At 46.5% G+C, this 24,236-nt stretch overlaps 1 protein-coding gene across 1 annotated transcript in view; it reads right to left on the bottom strand.

The window, feature by feature from the left end:
- LOC145345571 (putative tubulin polyglutamylase ttll-15) overlaps nt 1-24,236 on the bottom strand; it is a 117,171-nt gene that overhangs the window by 61,625 nt on the left and 31,310 nt on the right. The window contains 3 exon segments of the mRNA XM_080193408.1: nt 12,789-12,864; nt 14,494-14,613; nt 20,850-21,005. Of these exon segments, the coding sequence (XP_080049534.1) occupies nt 12,789-12,864; nt 14,494-14,613; nt 20,850-20,951 (298 nt within the window). The 5' untranslated portion in view covers nt 20,952-21,005.

Raw genomic sequence — 24,236 nt, 5'->3', positions numbered from 1 at the left:
AGGGATCTGTGGCGGGGGGTGTATGGAGAGTGTGCGTTGTTAGGGATCTGTGGGGGAGGTATGGGGAATGTGTGTGGCTGGGGTCAGTGGGAGGGTATGGGGAGTGTGTGTTGTTAGGGATCTGTTGGAGGGGGTATAGGGAGTGTGTGTTGCTGGGGTCTGTGTGGGAGGGTTTGGGGAGTGTGTGTTGTTAGGGATCTGTTGGAGGGGGTATGGGGAGTGTGTGTTGTTAGGGATCTGTGTGGGAGGGTATGGGGAGTGTGTGTTGTTAGGGATCTGTGTGGGAGGGTATGGGGAGTGTGTGTTGTTAGGGATCTGTGTGGGAGGGTATGGGGAGTGTGTGTTGTTAGAACATAGAACATTACAGCGCAGAACAGGCCCTTTGGCCCACGATGTTGCGCCGACCAGTTAAAAAACAGTGACCCTCTAACCTAAACCAAACCCTTTCCATCTATAAACCTATCCACGGACCTCTTAAACGCCCCCAAACTAGGCGCATCTACAACTGCAGCAGGCAGGGCATTCCAATCCCTCACCACCCTCTGGGTAAAGAACCTACCCCTGACATCCGTCCTATAACTACCACCCCTTAATTTAAAGCTATGCCCCCTCGTGCTAGCTTTCTCCATCCGAGGAAAAAGGCTATCACTGTCCACCCTATCCAAACCTCTAATCATCTTATATGTTTCAATAAGGTCCCCTCACAGCCGCCTTCTTTCTAACGAACACAACCTCAAATCCCTCAGTCTCTCCTCATAGGACCTCCCCTCCATACCAGGCAACATCCTGGTAAACCTCCTCTGCACCCTCTCCAAAGCCTCTACATCCTTCCTGTAATGTGGGGACCAGAACTGCACACAGTACTCCAAGTGCGGACGCACCAGAGTTTTGTACAGTTGCAACATGACACTGCGGCTCCTAAATTCAATCCCCCTACCAATAAATGCCAAGACACCGTATGCCTTCCTAACAACCCTATCTACTTGATTCCCAACTTTCAGGGATCTATGTACACATACACCTAGATCCCTCTGTTCATCCACACCATTCAGAGTCCTACCGTTAGCCCTATACTCTACACATCCGTTATTCCTGCCAAAGTGAATTACCTCACACTTCTCCGCATTAAACTCCATCCTCCACCTCTCGGCCCAGCTCTGCAACTTGTCCAAGTCTCCCTGTAGACTAAGACACCCTTCCTCGCTATCTACCACACCTCCGACTTTGGTGTCATCAGCAAATTTACTGATCCACCCAGCTATACCCTCATCCAGATCATTAATAAAAATTACAAACAGCAGTGGCCCCAAAACAGATCCCTGAGGCACACCACTCGTAACTGAACTCCATGTCGAATACTTACCATCAACCACCACCCTCTGTCTCCTATCCGCCAGCCAATTCCTAATCCAATTTCCTAAATCACCCTCAATCCCATACATCTGCAATTTCTGCAGAAGGCTTCCATGGTGAACCTTATCAAACACCTTACTAAAGTCCATATATACCACGTCAACTGCCTTACCCCCATCCACCTCTTTGGTCACTTTCTCAAAAAACTCAATAAGGTTAGTAAGGCACGACCTACACTCTGCAAAACCATGCTGACTATCTCCAATCAATTCATTACTCTCCAAATAACTATAAATCCTATCCCTAATAATTTTTTCTAAAACCTTGCCCACAACAGAAGTAAGACTCACTGGTCTATAATTCCCGGGGAAGTCTCTGTTCTCCTTCTTAAACAATGGGACAACATTCGCTAACCTCCAATCTTCTGGCACTATACCAGTGACCAACGACGACCTGAAGATCAGAGCCAGAGGCTCTGCAATCTCCTCCCTTGCCTCCCAGAGAATCCTAGGGTAAATCCCGTCCGGCCCAGGGGACTTATCTATTTTCAAACCCTCAAGAATAACTAGCACATCCTCCTTATCAACCGCAATACTGTCCAGCTTACAACCCTGTAACCCAGTGTTCTCCACAGCTACATTTATGTCCCCCTGCGTGAACACTGAAGATAAATATTGGTTCAATGCCTCTCCAATCTCTTCTGGTTCCACACATAAATTCCCACTGCTGTCTCTAACTGGCCCTAATCTTGCCCTAACCAACCTTTTGTTCTTAACATATCTATAGAACGCCTTAGGATTCTCCTTAATCCTATCAGCCAAAGTCTTCTCATGTCCTCCTTTAGCCCTCTTAATTCTCTCTTTAACTCCCTCCTAGCCAATCTAAAGCTCTCTAGTGCACTACCTGAGCCCTCAAGTCTCATCCGGACATAAGCCTCCTTCTTCTTTTTAACCAGCGGGATCTGTGGAGGGGGTATGGGGAGTGTGTGTTGTTAGGGATCTGTGTGGGAGGGGTATGGGGAGTGTGTGTTGTTAGGGATCTGTGTGGGAGGGTATGGGGAGTGTGTGTTGTTAGGGATCTGTGTGGGAGGGTATGGGGAGTGTGTGTTGTTAGGGATCTGTGTGGGAGGGTATGGGGAGTATGTGTTGTTAGGGATCTGTTTGGGAGGGTATGGGGAGTGTGTGTTGTTAGGGATCTGTGTGGGAGGGTATGGGGAGTGTGTGTTGTTAGGGATCTGTGTGGGAGGGTATGGGGAATGTGTGTTGTTAGGGATCTGTGTGGGAGGGTATGGGGAGTGTGTGTTGTTAGGGATCTGTTGGAGGGTATGGGGAGTGTGTGTTGTTAGGGATCTGTGTGGGAGGGTATGGGGAGTGTGTGTTGTTAGGGATCTGTGTGGGAGGGTATGGGGAATGTGTGTTGTTAGGGATCTGTGTGGGAGGGTATGGGGAATGTGTGTTGTTAGGGATCTGTGTGGGAGGGTATGGGGAGTGTGTGCTGTTAGGGATCTGTGTGGGAGGGTATGGGGAGTGTGTGTTGTTAGGGATCTGTGTGGGAGGGTATGGGGAGTGTGTGTTGTTAGGGATCTGTGTGGGAGGGGTATGGGGAGTGTGTGTTGTTAGGGATCTGTGTGGGAGGGTATGGGGAATGTGTGTTGTTAGGGATCTGTTGGAGGGTATGGGGAGTGTGTGTTGTTAGGGATCTGTTGGAGGGATATGGGGAGTGTGTGTTGTTAGGGATCTGTTGGAGGGGGTATGGGGAGTGTGTGTTGTTAGGGATCTGTGTGGGAGGGTATGGGGAGTGTGTGTTGTTAGGGATCTGTGTGGGAGGGTATGGGGAGTGTGTGTTGTTAGGGATCTGTGTGGGAGGGTATGGGGAGTGTGTGTTGTTAGGGATCTGTGTGGGAGGGTATGGGGAGTGTGTGTTGTTAGGGATCTGTGTGGGAGGGATATGGGGAGTGTGTGTTGTTAGGGATCTGTTGGAGCGGGTATGGGGAGTGTGTGTTGTTAGGGATCTGTTGGAGGGATATGGGGAGTGTGTTGTTAGGGATCTGTGTGGGAGGGTATGGGGAGTGTGTGTTGTTAGGGATCTGTTGGAGGGGGTATGGGGAGTGTGTGTTGTTAGGGATCTGTTGGAGGGGGTATGGGGAGTGTGTGTTGTTAGGGATCTGTGTGGGAGGGTATGGGGAGTGTGTGTTGTTAGGGATCTGTTGGAGGGATATGGGGAGTGTGTGTTGTTAGGGATCTGTTGGAGGGTATGGGAATGTGTGTTGTTAGGGATCTGTTGGAGGGTATGGGAATGTGTGTTGTTAGGGATCTGTGTGGGAGGGATATGGGGAGTGTGTGTTGTTAGGGATCTGTTTGGGAGGGTATGGGGAATGTGTGTTGTTAGGGATCTGTTGGAGGGTATGGGAATGTGTGTTGTTAGGGATCTGTGTGGGAGGGTATGGCGAGTGTGTGTTGTTAGGGATCTGTTGGAGGGGGTATGGGGAGTGTGTGTTGTTAGGGATCTGTGTGGGAGGGGTATGGGGAGTGTGTGTTGTTAGGGATCTGTTGGAGGGATATGGGGAATGTGTGTTGTTAGGGATCTGTTGGAGGGATATGGGGAGTGTGTGTTGTTAGGGATCTGTGTGGGAGGGTATGGGGAGTGTGTGTTGTTAGGGATCTGTTGGAGGGGGTATGGGGAGTGTGTGTTGTTAGGGATCTGTTGGAGGGGGTATGGGGAGTGTGTGTTGTTAGGGATCTGTTGGAGGGGGTATGGGGAGTGTGTGTTGTTAGGGATCTGTGTGGGAGGGTATGGGGAGTGTGTGTTGTTAGGGATCTGTTGGAGGGATATGGGGAGTGTGTGTTGTTAGGGATCTGTTGGAGGGATATGGGGAGTGTGTGTTGTTAGGGATCTGTTGGAGGGGGTATGGGGAGTGTGTGTTGTTAGGGATCTGTGTGGGAGGGTATGGGGAGTGTGTGTTGTTAGGGATCTGTTGGAGGGATATGGGGAGTGTGTGTTGTTAGGGATCTGTGTGGGAGGGTATGGGGAGTGTGTGTTGTTAGGGATCTGTTGGAGGGATATGGGGAGTGTGTGTTGTTAGGGATCTGTGTGGGAGGGTATGGGGAGTGTGTGTTGTTAGGGATCTGTGTGGGAGGGTATGGGGTGTGTGTGTTGTTAGGGATCTGTGTGGGAGGGTATGGGGAGTGTGTGTTGCTAGGGATCTGTGTGGGAGGGTATGGGAGTGTGTGTTGTTAGGGATCTGTTGGAGGGTATGGGGAGTGTGTGTTGTTAGGGATCTGTTGGAGGGATATGGGGAGTGTGTGTTGTTAGGGATCTGTGTGGGAGGGTATGGGGAGTGTGTGTTGTTAGGGATCTGTTGGAGGGGGTATGGGGAGTGTGTGTTGTTAGGGATCTGTTGGAGGGTATGGGGAGTGTGTGTTGTTAGGGATCTGTTGGAGGGATATGGGGAGTGTGTGTTGTTAGGGATCTGTTGGAGCGGGTATGGGGAGTGTGTGTTGTTAGGGATGTGTGTGGGAGGGATATGGGGAGTGTGTGTTGTTAGGGATCTGTTGGAGGGGGTATGGGGAGTGTGTGTTGTTAGGGATCTGTGTGGGAGGGGTATGGGGAGTGTGTGTTGTTAGGGATCTGTGTGGGAGGGTATGGGGAGTGTGTGTTGTTAGGGATCTGTGTGGGAGGGTATGGGAATGTGTGTTGTTAGGGATCTGTGTGGGAGGGTATGGGGAGTGTGTGTTGTTAGGGATCTGTTGGAGCGGGTATGGGGAGTGTGTGTTGTTAGGGATGTGTGTGGGAGGGATATGGGGAGTGTGTGTTGTTAGGGATCTGTGTGGGAGGGGTATGGGGAGTGTGTGTTGTTAGGGATCTGTGTGGGAGGGTATGGGGAGTGTGTGTTGTTAGGGATCTGTTGGAGGGGGTATGGGGAGTGTGTGTTGTTAGGGATCTGTGTGGGAGGGGTATGGGGAGTGTGTGTTGTTAGGGATCTGTGTGGGAGGGTATGGGGAGTGTGTGTTGTTAGGGATCTGTGTGGGAGGGTATGGGGAGTGTGTGTTGTTAGGGATCTGTGTGGGAGGGTATGGGGAATGTGTGTTGTTAGGGATCTGTATGGGAGGGTATGGGAATGTGTGTTGTTAGGGATCTGTTGGAGGGGGTATGGGGAGTGTGTGTTGTTAGGGATCTGTGTGGGAGGGTATGGGGAGTGTGTGTTGTTAGGGATCTGTTGGAGGGGGTATGGGGAGTGTGTGTTGTTAGGGATCTGTTGGAGGGATATGGGGAGTGTGTGTTGTTAGGGATCTGTGTGGGAGGGTATGGGGAGTGTGTGTTGTTAGGGATCTGTGTGGGAGGGTATGGGGAGTGCGTGTTGTTAGGGATCTGTGTGGGAGGATATGGGGAGTGTGTGTTGTTAGGGATCTGTGTGGGAGGGTATGGGAGTGTGTGTTGTTAGGGATCTGTTGGAGGGTATGGGGAGTGTGTGTTGTTAGGGATCTGTTGGAGGGGGTATGGGGAGTGTGTGTTGTTAGGGATCTGTGTGGGAGGGTATGGGGAGTGTGTGTTGTTAGGGATCTGTGTGGGAGGGGTATGGGGAGTGTGTGTTGTTAGGGATCTGTGTGGGAGGGTATGGGGAGTGTGTGTTGTTAGGGATCTGTGTGGGAGGGTATGGGGAGTGTGTGTTGTTAGGGATCTGTGTGGGAGGGGTATGGGGAGTGTGTGTTGTTAGGGATCTGTGTGGGAGGGGTATGGGGAGTGTGTGTTGTTAGGGATCTGTGTGGGAGGGGTATGGGGAGTGTGTGTTGTTAGGGATCTGTGTGGGAGGGTATGGGGAGTGTGTGTTGTTAGGGATCTGTGTGGGAGGGGTATGGGGAGTGTGTGTTGTTAGGGATCTGTGTGGGAGGGGTATGGGGAGTGTGTGTTGTTAGGGATCTGTTGGAGGGATATGGGGAGTGTGTGTTGTTAGGGATCTGTTGGAGGGATATGGGGAGTGTGTGTTGTTAGGGATCTGTGTGGGAGGGTATGGGGAGTGTGTGTTGTTAGGGATCTGTGTGGGAGGGTATGGGGAGTGTGTGTTGTTAGGGATCTGTTGGAGGGGGTATGGGGAGTGTGTGTTGTTAGGGATCTGTTGGAGGGTATGGGGAGTGTGTGTTGTTAGGGATCTGTTGGAGGGATATGGGGAGTGTGTGTTGTTAGGGATCTGTTGGAGGGATATGGGGAGTGTGTGTTGTTAGGGATCTGTTGGAGCGGGTATGGGGAGTGTGTGTTGTTAGGGATGTGTGTGGGAGGGATATGGGGAGTGTGTGTTGTTAGGGATCTGTTGGAGGGGGTATGGGGAGTGTGTGTTGTTAGGGATCTGTGTGGGAGGGGTATGGGGAGTGTGTGTTGTTAGGGATCTGTGTGGGAGGGTATGGGGAATGTGTGTTGTTAGGGATCTGTTGGAGGGGGTATGGGGAGTGTGTGTTGTTAGGGATCTGTGTGGGAGGGTATGGGGAGTATGTGTTGTTAGGGATCTGTGTGGGAGGGTATGGGAATGTGTGTTGTTAGGGATCTGTGTGGGAGGGTATGGGGAGTGTGTGTTGTTAGGGATCTGTGTGGGAGGGTATGGGGAGTATGTGTTGTTAGGGATCTGTGTGGGAGGGTATGGGGAGTGTGTGTTGTTAGGGATCTGTGTGGGAGGGTATGGGAATGTGTGTTGTTAGGGATCTGTGTGGGAGGGTATGGGGAGTGTGTGTTGTTAGGGATCTGTGTGGGAGGGTATGGGGAGTGTGTGTTGTTAGGGATCTGTGTGGGAGGGTATGGGGAGTATGTGTTGTTAGGGATCTGTGTGGGAGGGTATGGGGAGTGTGTGTTGTTAGGGATCTGTGTGGGAGGGGTATGGGGAGTGTGTGTTGTTAGGGATCTGTGTGGGAGGGTATGGGGAGTGTGTGTTGTTAGGGATCTGTGTGGGAGGGTATGGGGAGTGTGTGTTGTTAGGGATCTGTGTGGGAGGGTATGGGGAATGTGTGTTGTTAGGGATCTGTTGGAGGGGGTATGGGGAGTGTGTGTTGTTAGGGATCTGTTGGAGGGGGTATGGGGAGTGTGTGTTGTTAGGGATCTGTTGGAGGGGGTATGGGGAGTGTGTGTTGTTAGGGATCTGTTGGAGGGGGTATGGGGAGTGTGTGTTGTTAGGGATCTGTGTGGGAGGGGTATGGGGAGTGTGTGTTGTTAGGGATCTGTGTGGGAGGGATATGGGGAGTGTGTGTTGTTAGGGATCTGTGTGGGAGGGTATGGGGAGTGTGTGTTGTTAGGGATCTGTGTGGGAGGGGTATGGGGAGTGTGTGTTGTTAGGGATCTGTGTGGGAGGGATATGGGGAGTGTGTGTTGTTAGGGATCTGTTGGAGGGATATGGGAATGTGTGTTGTTAGGGATCTGTGTGGGAGGGTATGGGGAGTGTGTGTTGTTAGGGATCTGTGTGGGAGGGTATGGGGAGTGTGTGTTGTTAGGGATGTGTGTGGGAGGGTATGGGAATGTGTGTTGTTAGGGATCTGTTGGAGGGGGTATGGGGAGTGTGTGTTGTTAGGGATGTGTGTGGGAGGGTATGGGGAGTGTGTGTTGTTAGGGATCTGTGTGGGAGGGTATGGGGAGTGTGTGTTGTTAGGGATCTGTGTGGGAGGGTATGGGGAATGTGTGTTGTTAGGGATCTGTATGGGAGGGTATGGGAATGTGTGTTGTTAGGGATCTGTTGGAGGGGGTATGGGGAGTGTGTGTTGTTAGGGATGTGTGTGGGAGGGTATGGGGAGTGTGTGTTGTTAGGGATCTGTGTGGGAGGGTATGGGGAGTGTGTGTTGTTAGGGATCTGTTGGAGGGGTTATGGGGAGTGTGTGTTGTTAGGGATCTGTTGGAGGGATATGGGGAGTGTGTGTTGCTGGACTGGAGTTCTTTAACGTCTCCATCAGTTTCTCCCCTTCCCCAACTGCCCCCCTCCTCTTCAGATTGATGAGATGGCCTTTGTGATGCAACCAATTGATCTTGTTGTTCTTCTCGTTGCTGCTGGAGCTGAGAAGGAGGAGCAGGAGGATGAATTGCAGACAGAAGAGGCTCAGGCCTTACTACTTGCAGGAGGAGAGGGAGACAGTCGCTGGAGACAGGATGTGGTCGCCATTCGCCCCGAGGTGGAGGGCAGGAGAGGGAAGGAGCAGAGACCCCGGCAGTTCCACATGACAAGTGTTCTTTGGGCAACTGTTAGACTCTGCGTGCCGCTGATGGCTCTGAAAGGAGACACTGCGACATCTGTGCCATTTATTGCACGATCTGGCACCTCAGGACACAGTGCGGGGGCACCCACTCCCGGTGGCTGTGAAAGTGACAGCTGCCTTAAATGTTTATGCACTGGGTCCTTCCAGACCGTCAGTGGAGATCTTTGCCGCATTTCTCAATCATCCATCCACAAGTGTGTGAAGGAGGTCATGGATGCCCTGCATGCCTGCACTGGCAAGTATATTAAATTTGAGCTGGACCAGGCCCAGCAGTTCTCCCGATCAGTGCCCTGGCACTAGCACACGCTGTCACCATCTCCCAGACCGCATTTCCGTCCCTTCCTCTGGGATGGTGTCCTGCTGGGGGGAAGAGGGTGTCCCACCTTGCTTTCACCACCTCCAGCAATCTGACCAGATCAATGTCAGAAAATCAGGGAGCTGCCTGCCTGGAGGCCGTTTCTTCCTGCACTGCCTGTCTGTTTTATGGAGCTCTCCTTTGTTAGGGCAATCAGCTGCAGGTAGTTTGGGCAAGTCATGCGCCCGTTAGAGCATTCCAGCAAGTTTAATGAAGTTTGCCTTGTTACCATGGAAGGGAAGCCAAGTCGACACTTGCAAGTGCGCTGATGGAGGGGTTGGGGATGAGATTTGTGCCTCTGTATGATCGGGTGCAGGGGACAGAGAGGGTCATGTCAGTCAGCTATCAGGGCCAGTGGGATGATGAAGAGGCTATGTGCAAGGGAGTCTCGGGTGGAGGGTGAGTGGGGAGGGAAGGGGGTCAATAATGTTTTGGGGGGGGTCTCTGATGTCTGTGGGGAGGAGGGAGAGGCTGTATCTGGTCAAGGGGGAGGCTGTATAGAACAAAGAACAAAGAACAATCTTGCACGCGAAACAGGCCCTTCAGCCCAACCAGCCCGTGCCGCCATCTTAACAAAGCATTTTCCTACACCTACCTTGACCCGTGTGTATGCATATGGTATCTGTTAGGAGAGCTACTTTTCTTTTTAGCTTTCTCTGCTCATGCACAGTTTGTGGTTCCGATTAGAGTGGCTGTCTGTCTGATGAATTAAGCCCCACCCACTGCCTCTAGTGGCTAAAAATGGTCTAGCCCATATTTTCAAAGACAGTCTGCATAAGATTGAGCGTGAAAACTGCCCGAAAAATGGATCGGGAACTCTCCCATTTCACACTAGCTGGACACTTCGAAAAAAATCTTGTAAAATTCCGCCCAATAAGCCTTTTTCTCTGCTATAACCACTGATTTTAAGAGCATAAGAAGGAATATGGACAGATCAAAATAAGCAGAAATACATAGATAAAGAAATATAGAGATAATACAGGTTCCTTTCTCATGAAGACAAATAGAACAGGTAGTGTTAAATCCATTAGAATGCAGTTACTAAGAGTTTGCATTTATATTGTGTTTTTTAATGTCCAGAAGCATGTGACAGCCAATTAATAATGTTGAAGTCCAGTAACTACTGCAATTGAAGAGCATAACAAGGTCCCAGCTATGAGATAAATGGTTAGATAATGTGTTTTAGTGGTGCCAGGAGATCTTTTACTATCTCATACTTCAGCCAAGTGTCAATTTAGATTACAGGGTAAGATTTGAACCCACAACATTCAGATTCATTGCCATTGTAACTAGCACCAATATCGAACACCGTACAACCACTGAGCCATGAGTATTACTATTAATAAAGGATGCAAGGTAAAAAGATGGTACTGGAGTGAGACATAGACTGTGTATTTGAAAATTTGGTTGAGGTGGTAAGTTCTGGTGAGTCTTTTTCTCAAATTTAAATTTACATGAAGAGTTGGGTTCTGACATAGAGCTTTCAAACGTTAAGTGAGTTCAATTGTCTTGTTAAACAAGGTCAACCATAATTAGCTGGTTCAATTGGTGTTACTACTGGAGCAGGAAGCTAAATGAGAGTGACTGGAGAGGCCTAGATAGAATGGACGTGGAGAGGATGTTTCCACTAGTGGGAGAGACTCGTACTCAAGGGTACAACCTCAGAGTGAAGGGACACTCCTGTAAAACTGAGGTGAGGAGGAATTTCTTCAGCCAAAGGGTGGTGAATCTGTGGAACTCATTACCACAGAGGGCTGTGGAGGCCAGGTCATTGAGTATCTTTAAGACAGATAGATAGGTTCTCGATCAATAAGGGGATCAAGGATTATGGGGAGAAGGCAGGAGAATGGGGATGAGAATCAAATCAGCCATGATTGAATGTCGGAGCAGACTTTGGTTCAGGTGGGAATTCTGTGCACAAAGATGTGTTCCTTTAACTTATTTTCAGGCTCCAGTAGTTGGCTAACGGTGGCACAGTGGTTAGCACTGCTGCCACACAGCTCCAGGTACTCCCACACTATCTGTGTAGAGTTTGCACATTCTCCCCATGTCTGCGTGGGTTTCCTCCAGGTGCTCCGGTTTCCTTCTACAATCCAAAAGACGTACTGGTTAGGGGCATTGGCCATGCTAAATTCTCCCTCAGTGTACCCAAACAGGTGGTGGAGTGTGGCAACCAGGGGATTTTCACAGTAACTTCATTGCAGTGTTAATGTAAGCCTACTTGTGACAAATGAATGAACTTTTTAACTTTGGTGAGATTTTCTTCCTTGTCTTCAAACTAGTTGAGTGCAACTTCATATTATTTTATCTGTGTAAATTATTATTATTGACTAATTAAATAAATAAGGTGAGACAGAAAAGGTAGGGCTGCTAATGTACCTTGATTGCAGCTTGTGGGAAGCTGTGGAAATGTGCTGCATTCCTGGACAACCATATCTTCAGGAAGTGTCTGCAGTTTAGGCAACTTTGGCTCAGAGTTGATGAGCTGGAGTCTGCGTTTCAGACATTGCGGGGCATCAGGGAGGGGAAAGAGTTACCTGGACACTTTGTTACAGGAGGCAGTCACACCCAGTAGTCAATGGTCAGCAATAGGGGTTTGTGACAGTGAGTTAGGCAGGTATGGGTAACCAACATGTAGTGATGAAGGAACCTCAGTGCCTTTGTTAATGAGGTGCTTGCTACTCGTATGGATGAGCAGAAGGATTGCAATGTGGATGAGTGGATGGGTCATAGCACCATGGTGAAGGATGAAATTTAAGTGAGGGCACTGAAGGAATGTGGCTGTAATAGGACACAGTATGGCGAGGGGACTAGAGGTTCTCTGCAGCCGTGATCAGGAGCTCTGATGGTTGTGCTGCCTGACCAGTGCCAGGGTTAAGGATATCTCCTTAACCCTTAATCCTTGAGCGGAACTTGGAGTGGGAGAAGGAGGATCCTGTGGTCCACTAATGACTTAGGAAGAACCAGAAATTATATTTTGCTAAATAGACCAGATGAATGTGTGCTGGAAGGAGGGATTTAGATTCTCGAGGAATAGGGACTGATTCTACAGTGGATAGGACCTGTAAAAGCTGGACAGGTTGCATCCCAGCAGGATCAGGACATATCTCCTTACCAGGGTATTCGCTAGTACTGTTAGGGAGGGTTGAAACTCATAGAATCCCTACAGTGCAGAAAGAGGCCATTTGGCCCATCAAGCGTGCATTGTCAACAGTCAACAATCCCATCCAGGTCCTATCCCTGTAGCCCCTATATTTACTGTTAACCTCCCTGACACAAAGGGGCAATTGAACATAGCCAATTAATCTAACTCGCACATCTTTGAAGTGTGGGAGAAAACCAGAGCACATGGAGGAAACCCATGCAGACATGGGAGGCACATAGGGGTGAATTTCGCATTCCACCTGCTATGGGAATCATAACGGGCAAAGAGCAGTCCATGGAAAGGTCCGTTGACCTCAGGCGGGATTATCTGGTTTCGGGGCGAGTGCAGCTGGAAAATCCTGCCCATTGTTACACAAGGCCAGAACGCGGGAGTATGACGGAGCAACCATATCCATACTGAATGGTGGAGCAGGTTCGAAGGGCCAAATGACCTACTCCTGCTATTATTTTCTCTGCTTCTGTCACCAAAGCCAATATCTCATTGTTGTTTGTGGAACGTTGTTGCCCACATATTTGCTATTCTGTTTCCCTACATAACCAGAATGACTGCACTTTCAAAGTAAATTTTTTGGCTGTGAATAACTTCAGAGGATCATGAGGACTTGAAAGGTGCTAGGCAAGTTCTTTCTTGAATTTATAGGAAGAGATACAGAGATAGGGAGAGGTGCAGAAATTATGACACATGCACTTACCCTGCAGAGGTATTATTCTGATTCCTCTGTGAAGATTGCTTTTCTCCACCCAAAGCTTGTCTGTGTGCTTCTTGGTCTATATGTTGGATGAGATTTCCAATGAAACATCATTATATGTAAACCTCACAGTTAGGAAACATTTTTCATTGAATAACTTTTTCTATTGGCTCATTGTGCATATTATGTAAACAACATTAAACTGATCCTTTCCTGGTCTTCCACAGTGAATGCAATGATGAGCTCTTATTCTTACATGACCTTTACTACAACATTAATGAAAACTACATATGATCATAGTTCTCAACTTTTTCTTGCAATCTAATATCGTCCTCTCCTTGCTTGAAGACACTGATTCTTGCTGTTCAATTCAACCGTGAAAGTCTAATTCTGCCCACAGTAAACACTGCACTTTTTAGTAATGATCACCACAGAGTGGAGAAGAGGAATAACCTTGCCTGATGTCATTTACTTTGACCCAGGCCAATGCTGTCCCACTGCAGCCACTGTTAGCACCAGACACTTTTGAGTAAATCAAGGGCTTTCTTGGTCTGTACAACTCACACTGAATGACGATTCAGTGACACCACACTGAATGATGATTCAACCACTCAGCCAGCAGGAAAATACTCTTATCTTTACCTTATCAAAGCCTTATTAAAATCCATACAGAATACATCAAATACATTAACCTCATCAATTCTCCTTGTTACTTGTTTAAAAAAAATTAATGAAGTTAGTCAGACATGACCTTCCCTTAACTGTGCTGACTACCCCTGATTAATCCATAGAGACATGGAGTCATTCAGTGCAGAAATGGCCCTTCTGCCCATCAAGTCTGACCTGACAACAACTAAAATCACACTCATCCCATTTTCCAGCATATGTCCCATATCCCTGAATGTTATGACATCTCAAATGCTCATCCAAATACTTTTTAAAGGTTATAGATTTCCGGCCTCCACTACCTCATCAGGCACTGCATTCCAGATTCCTAGCATCCTCTGAGTGAAATTATTTTTCTCAAATCCTCTCTGAATCTCCTGCCCCTTACCCTAAAATGATGCCCCTCATAACTGACCCTTCAACCAAGGAGGACAACTGTTCCCTACACACCCTGTCCATACCCCTCATAACCTTATCCACCTCAATCATGTCCCCCTTCAGCCTTCTCTGCTCAAAGGAGAGCAAGCCAAGCCTATCCAACTTTTTTTATAGCTCAAATGCCATAAAGAGAAATTCACTGTTCACTTTCTCCTCCATCTATCTGGTCTGCAGCAAAGCAGCCAAGGTAAAACTGATTGCCGAAGATGGCAGCAGCAAAATGGTTCAATCCATCACTCCATCAATCCCATATTGTTATTCCAATGAACTGTATTGCCAGAAATAGTTTCTTAACAATCATAAGAACAACAGCCAAATATAAAGAAGGGTGATAACAGTCCAATCAGTTTGTTAGAAGTTGCAATCTCCAATCATCAGGAACACTGATTTCCAGAAGCGGGTAAAGCAGTGCTGCAAATTTTAGGGAAAAAACTGGAAAGTTCCTCTCCAACTCTCAAAGACAACTAAGAGAAATCCAAAACACTATCATTAGTCAGAAAACCATGTTAAAGTGAACAAATAATTATTTACCAATTAAATCATAATGCATTAATTGGCATTTGAAAAACACTAAAACGCACTCTTAATGATTCTGTTATCTCACCTCCACAAGAAATTCTTCCTTCTGTTCTGGCATGCAAAAAGCTTTTGGGATGTAGCTGAAGTTGGAAGCCACAAGACTGCCTTTATTTGTGATATGGCCAAATCCAGGAAAATGGTTCACCTGATTCAAAGGAAATGTAAAACAATAGTGAGCTAAACCTGCTTTCATAGAACATAAGAACATAAGAAATAGGAGCAGGAGTAGGCCATCTAGCCCTTCGAGCCTGCCCCGCCATTCAATAAGATCATGGCTGATCTGTTGTGGCTCAGTTCCACTTTCCCGCCCTCTCCCCATAACCCTTAATCCCCTCTCTTATCAAGAACCCATCAACCCGCTTCTTAAAAATATTTAGCGAGGCAGCCTCCAACACTTCAACGGGCAGAGAATTCCAGAGATTCACCACCCTTTGAGTGAAGAAGTTCCTCCTCAACTCCGTTCCAAACCGCCTCCCCTTTATCTTGAGGCTGTGCCCCCTAGTCCTACTGTCTTTTTTGAGCGGGAAGAGTCTCTCCACCTCTATCCTATCCATCCCATTCATCATCTTATACGTCTCAATGAGATCTCCCCTCATTCTTCTAAACTCTAACGAGTACAAGCCTAGTTTATTCAGCCTCTCCTCATAGCTCAATCCCCTCAACTCCGGTATCAGCCTAGTAAACCTCCTCTGCACTCCCTCCAGGGCCAAAATATCCTTGCGCAGGTGCGGCACCCAAAACTGCACACAGTACTCCAGCTGCGGCCTCACCAATGCCCTATACAGCTGAGCAGTATAGAGACTCCATAAGAGTTTAGATAAGGGTTTAATGTTTCTCCACCTACCCCATCTGTCTTCAACAGAAGCCGGGGGACAACTTAATGGGGATTGGTTGCTCTTCCTATATCTTACCCAAATGATCAATCTTAACGTGTTTGAGCTTGGACAGAATGAGTCACGCAAAACAATTCACACATGCAAACTTTCCAGTCACTTTATAGCAATTAGGGTTTGAATTTTTAGAACATAAGAACATAAGAAACAGGAGCAGGAGTAGGCCATCTAGCCCTTCGAGCTTCCTCCGCCATTCAATAAGATCATGGCTGATCTGAAGTGGATCAGTTCCACTTTCCTGCTTTCTCCCCATAACCCTTAATTCCTTTGTCTGTCAAAAACCTATCTACCCATGACTTAAATATATTTGACAACACCAGGTTTAAGTCCAACCGATTTATTTGATAGTAAACTCACTAGCTTTCGAGGTTTCCCTCTTCTTCAGGTGAATGGAGAGTTCTGGCCTCGGACAGAGCATATAAAGCATAGACAGTTTACAGATTACTGATTAGAATGCAAATCTTTACACCTAACCTGCTGTTCAAGCCCTAAAGTGGCTGACAATGTGAGTGGAAGGAGCACTAATCACAGGTTAAAGAGATGTGTATTGTCTCCAGACAGTACAGTAAGTGAGGTTTTGCAAACCCAGGCAAGTCATGGGGGTTACAAATAGTGCGACATGAACCCAACATCCCTGTTGAGACCGTCCTCATGTGTGCGGAACTTGGCTATCAAGTTCCCAAGATCCCTGTTGAGACCGTCCTCATGTGTGCGGAACTTGGCTATCAAGTTCCGCACACATGAGGATGGTCTCAACAGGGATCTTGGGTTCATGTCGCACTATCTGTAACCCCCGTGACTTGCCTGGGTTTGCAAAACCTCACTCACTGTGCTGTCTGGAGACAATACACATCTCTTTAACCTGTGATCAGTGCTCCTTCCACTCACATTGTCGGCCACTTTAGGACTTGAACAGCAGGTTAGGCGTAAAGGTTTGCATTCTAATCAGTAATCTGTAAACTGTCTGTGCTTTATACGCTCTGTCCGAGGCCAGAACTCTCCATTCACCTGAAGAAGAGGGAAATCTCGAAAGCTAGTGAGTTTACTATCAAATAAATCGGTTGGACTTAAACCTGGTGTTGTCAGACTTTTTACTGTGTTTACCCCAGTCCAACGCCGGCCTATCCACATCTTAAATATATTTAGCAAGGTAGCCTCCACCACTTCAACGGGCAGAGAATTCCAGAGATTCACCACCCTTTGAGTGAAGAAGTTCCTCCTCAACTCCAATCTAAACTGCCCCCACCTTATCTTGAGGCTGTGCTGCTATCCTTTCTAAGCGGGAAAAATCTCTCTACCTCTACCCTATCCATCCCTTTCATTATCTTATACGTCTCTATAAGATCCCCCCTCATCCTTCTAAACTCCAACGAGTACAGACCCAGTCTATTTAGTCTCTCTTCATAGGCCAACCCCTCATCTCCGGTATCAGCCTAGTGAACCTCCTCTGCACTCCCTCCAAGGCCAAAATATCCTTGCGCAAGTGTGGCGACCAAAACTGCACACAGTACTCCAGCTGCGGCCTTACCAGAACCCTGCACAGTTGCAGCAAGACCTCCCTACTTTTATATTCTATCCCCTTCACTATAAAGGCTAGCATTCCATTCGCCTTCTTGATCACCTGCTGCACCTGCAGACTGGGTTTTTGCGACTCATGCATAAGGACCCCCAGGTCCCTCTGCACCATAACATGCTGCAGCTTTTCGCCCTTTAAATAGTAATCCCTCCTACTATTATTTCTGCCAAAGTGGATAACCTCACACTTGCTAACATTATACTCCATCTGCCAGGCCCTCGCCCACTCGCTCAGCCTATCCAGATCCCTCTGCCGACTTTCCACACCCTTCACGCAATTTGCATTACCACTCATCTTCGTGTCATCAGCAAATTTCATCACCCTACACTCAGCCCCCTCCTTCCTCGTAACTCGCTCCCTCGCAGGTTCCGTCACACACTGTTCAAGGAAACCATCCCAACAGCATTTCAAGAACTCTTCCTCAAGCCCACCGCGTCCGACTTGGGTCAACCAATCAATATGCAGATTAAAATCCCCCATAATTATCGCCGTTCCATTTCTGCACGCATCATTTATTTGCTTGTTTATAGCCTGCCCTACCTCTAAGTTATTATTTGGGGGCCTATAGACCACACCCACCAGCGTCTTCCTCCCCTTACTATTTTCACTAATGAGATTGAGTTGGAAAATTCAATCTTGGGCAGAGTAGGAGCCATACCAAGCTGTGATACAATCAGAAAGAATACTTTCTATGGTGCATCTATAAACGTTGGAGAGACCTGTCTTAATGTAAGTGGGTAGGCAGAATCAAATTGAGATGGGTCTGCCAACCCTGGAAACAGTTCGGATGGGGTCTGAACTGGTCACGGGGGTGGGCAAGTGCTGGCGCAGGCTGGTCAGAAAAATTCCTTGGTTCTCTGGCACTTAATTCCAGTTGTATTATACTGTTAGGTCCCCTAGTCCATACCTCTCAGACCTTCCACCTACTCCCATGCCCCTCATATCTCCTCTATGTGCCTTCCATGCCCACTCATTCCAAATGCATTACGTGTAGAACCAATGGGCCATAGAACAACAATTGTGTGAGAATGGATGTTTTTTTTTGAATGTTTTTGGGGAATATTGTGCTATTCTGTGAAGAAGGCTGTGGTATGTGTTAAAGGTTTAATTAAGATGGGGAAAGGTTCTTAGAGGAAGGTTGTCTGGGAGGTTTAAGACATGAAAGGATAGAGGTGTTAGGTTTGTGCACTTGTAATGAGATATTATGGTGGGTTTAAGTCTAAGCAAATAGATTGGATCTAACACTTGCATTTTTAGATAAATTGAGAGATTATTTGAATATCAAAGGGGCCTCAGAGTTGACAAGAAACATTTTGTAGCTTGTACGAGTTCCATGGATAAAAAGAAAACGATACATTGTTTTATTGACCCGAAAGCTGACAAAATTGAAACATGAAGGATTTTATATTTGGAATGATTTGAATTTCAAAGAGGTGTGAGAACAATGGAACCAAGAGGAAATGGGGAAACTAGGCTTGTACTCGTTAGAGTTTAGAAGAATGAGGGGAGATCTCATTGAGACGTATAAGATGATGAATGGGATGGATAGGATAGAGGTGGAGAGACTCTTCCCGCTCAAAAAAGACAGTAGGACTAGGGGGCACAGCCTCAAGATAAAGGGGAGGCGGTTTAGAATGGAGTTGAGGAGGAACTTCTTCACTCAAAGGGTGGTGAATCTCTGGAATTCTCTGCCCGTTGAAGTGTTGGAGGCTGCCTCGCTAAATATTTTTAAGAAGCGGGTTGATGGGTTCTTGATAAGAGAGGGGATTAAGGGTTATGGGGAGAGGGCGAGAAAGTGGAACTGAGCCACGACAGATCAGCCATGATCTTATTGAATGGCGGGGCAGGCTCGAAGGGCTAGATGGCCTACTCCTGCTCCTATTTCTTATGTTCTTATGTTCTTATATTTTAGGCTACTGCAGAGGGCTTATGTGTTGGCTGTATCAGGAAGATCTCCCAGGAACAGCTCTGGTCTGGGAGAAGTTACAGTTTAAATCAGCCATCCAGTCAAGCCAGAAAAGCTCAGGCTCCAAAAAACAGCCTTGTTTCTGAAGGTTTCTTGGATATCTACAGCAGAGTGGAAATAAATTGAGAGGTCATGTAGTGTACCCTATTAAAGCAACTGCAGCTTTGTCTTGGGATATTATTATTACTGGATTTTGAGAATTAAATATCTATAAGGGAGTGGTGACATGAAGATGTTTGTGGATCTGATCAAGTAGAGAGTCTTTTGGAGGGAATATTTTATAGGTTTAATTTTAACTGTGTAATTGCAATCTTGTGTGCTTAAGTTTTCTTTTTTCCTTGTTAAGAAACCTTTTACTTTTAATTTTAAATCCCAAAACTGTTACTGGATTACTTGCTGCTTGGATCAGTACTTTTCTTCTCATTTTTATAATACGAGAAAAGGATATGGTCTGTAAACAAGTTTCCCTCTGTGATTTGATCTGCTGAGCAATTAAAATTTGATGTGATTGTCCCAACAGTAAGTCATGAAATAACCACGAAAAAATCCCATTCAGGAATTTGCTTTGAAAAAACTGCTGCTCTTACAACTTTGTGGGGGGCAGTGCCGGGCCAGGAAAGTCAAGCGAAAGTCATTTAGCAGGTTCCCCACTGGGCGCCACAGTCTCCATGTGTATTCGGCCTCTGGACTTCTGGCATGGAGCTGTATGAATTATTCAAATGCTCATTAACATGTAATTAGGGGGCCCAGGACGGAAGTCTCTGGGCCCCTTGCCTCTCCCTCCTGCCAGGAGTGCTTCTCTCCAGCAGGGTTTACAACAGCTCCCCATGAACAGGGAGCTGCAGCCCATCCCTACCTATCGTCCCCCGCTGGAGTGAAGGGGAGTCGTGGAGGTCCCCGATGGTCAGGGGCATTGCCAGCTTGGCGGTGCCAACTGGGCCCTGACACTGCCCAAGGGACAAAGTGGCATGCCTGGGAGCACCTTGGACAGTGTCAAGGGGGTGGGGCCAGAGGGAGTGGGGCCTAATAGGGATGGAGCCTTGGGGGCGATCAGTGGGGATGGGGAATCCTGCTGCCACTGTGCATTTGGCAGTGACAGAGGAAAGAGGCCAGCGATCGTGGGTGGCCACTGGGATGTGAGGTGGGGGTCAGGGCTGCAGGAAGGTTGGGGGAGTCATGGGGAGGGCTGGCCCAAAGAGGTCCGATTAGGGGTTGGGAGGATCGGAGCTGCAGTGTTACAGGGTCACGGGACTGACCAGTGATTGAGCTGACCAGTGATTGGGGGGGGGGCGGCCGGCACTCAGTGCTATGCAGCTGGCCTCCCCAGCATGAATAGGCCCCAGCCCCCAGATTTTCAGTATGAATCTCCCTGAGGCACTCTGTGATGCTCAGATTCATTCTGCAAATCCTGCTGAAAAAACAAGCAGGATTTACTCCAGTTTTTACATGAAATTCAACACTTTTTTGGGAGAATCCCACCCTATAAATGTGCTAATCAGATACTCTCATCGATAGTTTCAATAACAGAAGCTTTACTGCACTTCACATTTCTTAATCTTGTCCAAATAAATCTACAGACATTGGAAAAAGGGATTAAAGAAAGAATAGCTTATAATAACATCAAAAAGCTGTCAATGAAAGCTAACACTCCACTTCAGTTATGGTAAATAGCGTATTGTTGAGCTAATGAGTCAGTGAGTCTTAGAGTTCAGTCAAGCCTTCATAAGGAGACCATCTGGGAATTGTATTGCTGTGAATAAATTAATGTTGGAATTCTCTGATCTTGTCTGTGGCTGGAGTTCTCTGGTCCTGCTTGAATGAATGGAGCACCAAATTTTCCATTCTTGTTGGCAGCAGGAGATCAGAAAATTCCATCCTAAGTCTTAAGATAATTAAATGCAATTACAGTTGAATACTCCAAGTGGTTTAAGAATCCCCTGTCTTACCTTCTGATGGGATGCAAAATTTTCCAGAATTGATTGAAGCTTGACGAAGGGATAGTTGTATGACCAAAGGACATCCCACTTGGAATCGCTGTCACCACGCATGTATCCAATCCTTTCAAATACTTTCACTACATGTTCTAGGTAGCCCGAATCGGCCTGTGCAGGATACACAATTTATATGGCACAGTGACAATGGGGACTAACAACCACTTGTTTTATAACACTGAAATACATCAGGATGTAGGGGAATTCCCTATAGTAATCAATTCCTCCTCTGAACTTTCCTCTATTCTTCCTTTTTAGCTCCAGTAAAGATATCATATAGCTAACTTTCAAAAACTGACTCTACTCACTGTGGTCTTTTTGAAAGTAACTTTAAGAAGTAGACATTGTACCCCCTAAAAGCTTGCTGTATTTTCAAACCACACCAGCGTCACCTAACACTGGGGAGGTTTAGGACAGGTTCAGTCAAATGTGGGATCTTGGGGATCCCCCCGGGCCGTAAAAGGTGAATATAGCCTCTGGGGGATAGGGCATGGCAGGACAATGCCCTGGCACAGGTTGGCATTGCCAGGTTGGCACTGCCAGGTTAGCACCATCAGGTTGGCAATGCCGATACTTTGGGGTTCATCACACTGGCTGTACAAGACAAACAATATTTTGTCACTATAACTGTATAAGACAAATAACTTTTCAACTGAAAGAAACATTAGACTGAGAAGTATTGAAAATTGCCTTGAGCTAGAGGTATTTGCAGGGACGCCTGAATTTTGGAAAGGGCAGGATAAAGAATCAACCTGAGATTTGAGGGCAGTGCCACAGCACAGCCAATAGAGAAGATTATCTTTCACAGGCAGTATCAGTTTGGAGGACTCCGGCCCAAATTAACCGTGGCACCCCACACCTCTCCCCAGATGGGGACTTGACTCCCAGTACGGGTACCTCTGAAATGTACCACCTGTAACTTCTTACTCATCCTGGCATCCTTGGTGTCAAGACATTATATAATTTCCCACCCTAACTCATTCTTTTCTTGGGCCTCAAAAATATGGAGCTCCTTAATTCTCCCTTCCTCCTACAAATCGTTAAAGCCTAAGTTTGGTATCAATTCACAACTTCTTTACATTAACAACCAATTTAAGATCATCAGTCAGCTCGCAATGTTGCTCTTGTATGCTTGCTAGGCTACAAGTATTTATACACAGGGACTTGTTTTCTGCAGACAAAAGCAATATGTCCAGATATTGCACTTCTTTGGATCAAAACAAAAACATGGATGAATTTCCTGGTGCATTCTTGATGGCAACACTTCAACCCGTCAGAGTTGGATTGCCAACCAACCGGAACCTGTTCTCACGCAGTATAAATTGTTGCTCCATTAAATTTGACAATCTTGCATCTGTCCTGATAGGTTCAAGATGAAAAACTTCAATAGAGTGTCTCTCTATTAATATCTCTTTGGAATGTTATGCTTCCACCCACAGTGTTTATAATACTGCCTATCCTTATGTCATTGGCAATTTTTAATCTGTGGCTTCCATTCCCACCAGCTAAGTCATTAATAGGGACGGTGATCAACTGAGGCTCTAAAATTCTTCATGGAATACTACTAGTCATATCCAGCCTATTAGATTACCTTGCCATTACTCTCACAATCTGTTCCTTACTACTCAGATAATTTATGACAAACTACTGAGGGTGCTGAAAATCTGAACTATTTCTCTCTTCATAGATGCTACCTGATCTACTGAGTATTGTCAGTATTTTCTGTCTTTTAATTGTAATATTTAAGGAACAAATATTAAGGACATCAGGTTCACTTTTTTTTTTGAACAGTGTTACACTCCTTCAGTACTTCATACATATCAGCCTAAATTTTAGCGTTCAAATTTCTGGAGAGGAATCCACAAATATCTGACTCAGAAGCAAGAAGTTTATCAAGGCTGCAACAGTAAGATATCACCATAAAAATATTTTTATTTGTCCCTTTGTGTAATTTATTTCATGTAATTTTTTATTTGAAATACTTTAATGCTTTGGCCTGGAATGAAAATCTATGTCTCCTGTGGAGCAGCCAAAATTCTACCTCAAACTACCAATGTTCAATGCTCTGTCCTCTTGATTATTGTCCCTGGATTTCCAGACAGATGCATGATGTGGAGGATGTGAGTGAGGAAAAATGCAAGAAAGCACAGCCTGCTAAATATTGTGGGAGGGGCATTCCTGGCATGTGAAGTGTGATGTGATTCTTTTAGGTAGGATGGAATGCAAAGAGACAATTTTAAATAAGGAGCATAATTCTAAAAGGGGTGTGGGAGCAGAATGTCCTGGGTGTATATGTGCACAAATCATTGAAGGTGCCAGGATAGGTTGAGAGCAGTTAATAAAGTGTGTGGTATCCAGAACTTTATCAATAGAGCATAGGTTACAAAAGACAGGAATTTAGGAAAACCTACATAAAACATTGGTTCAGACTCAACTGGAGTACTGTGTCCAGTTCTGGGCACCACACCTTAGGAGGGATGTGAAAGCATTGGCCAGAGTGCAGAAAAGATTCATGAAGATTGTTCCAGACATGAGGAACTTCAGTTACATAGAAAGATTGGATAAGTTGGGGCTGTTCTCCTTGGGAAGGAAAAGACTTCTCAGGAAGCTAAGGAAATTTGGCATTACTGCTATGACTCTCACCAACTTTTACAGATGCACCATAGAAAGCATTCTTTTTGGTTGTATCACATCTTGGTATGGCTTCTGCTCTGTCCAAGACTGCAAGGAACTACAAAGAGTTGTGAACGAAGCCCAGTCCATCACACCAGCCTCCCATTCATTGACTCTGTTTATACTTTCGCTGCCTCGGAAAAGCAGCCAGTATAATCAAGGACCCCATGCACCCCGGACACTCTCTTTTCCACCTTCTTCCATCGGGAAAAAGACAAAGGTCTTAGGTCGTGTTCTGACCAGCTCAATAGCAGCTGCCATCCCTGCTGCCATCAGACTTTTGAATGGACCTCACGTTAATTTGATCTTTCTCCACACCCTAGCTATGACTATAACACTACTTTCTGCACTCTCTCTTTTCCTTCTCTACATATTGTGTGCTTTGTCTGTATAGCATGCAAGAAACAATGCTTTTCACTGTATACTAATATATGTGACAATAATAATAAATCAAATCAAAAAGACTGATGGATGTATTCAAAATCATCTGTGGTATGGACAGAGTAGATAGAGAGAAATAGTCCCCATTAATGTAAGGATTAAGAATCAGATTTAAGTTAATTAGAAAAAGAAGCTATGCTGACATGAGGAAAAATGATTTCATGTAGTAAGCAGTTAGGATCTGAAATGCACAGCTTGAGATCATGGTTGAGGCTGGTTCAATTGAGA

The sequence above is a fragment of the Carcharhinus amblyrhynchos genome, chromosome 7, assembly GCF_965287045.1.
Source record: "Carcharhinus amblyrhynchos chromosome 7, sCarAmb.v2.hapA, whole genome shotgun sequence".
NCBI classification, from domain to species: Eukaryota; Metazoa; Chordata; class Chondrichthyes; order Carcharhiniformes; family Carcharhinidae; genus Carcharhinus; species Carcharhinus amblyrhynchos.
The sequence above is the reverse complement of the archived record's forward strand: the minus strand, read 5'-3'. Positions and strand labels throughout refer to the sequence as shown.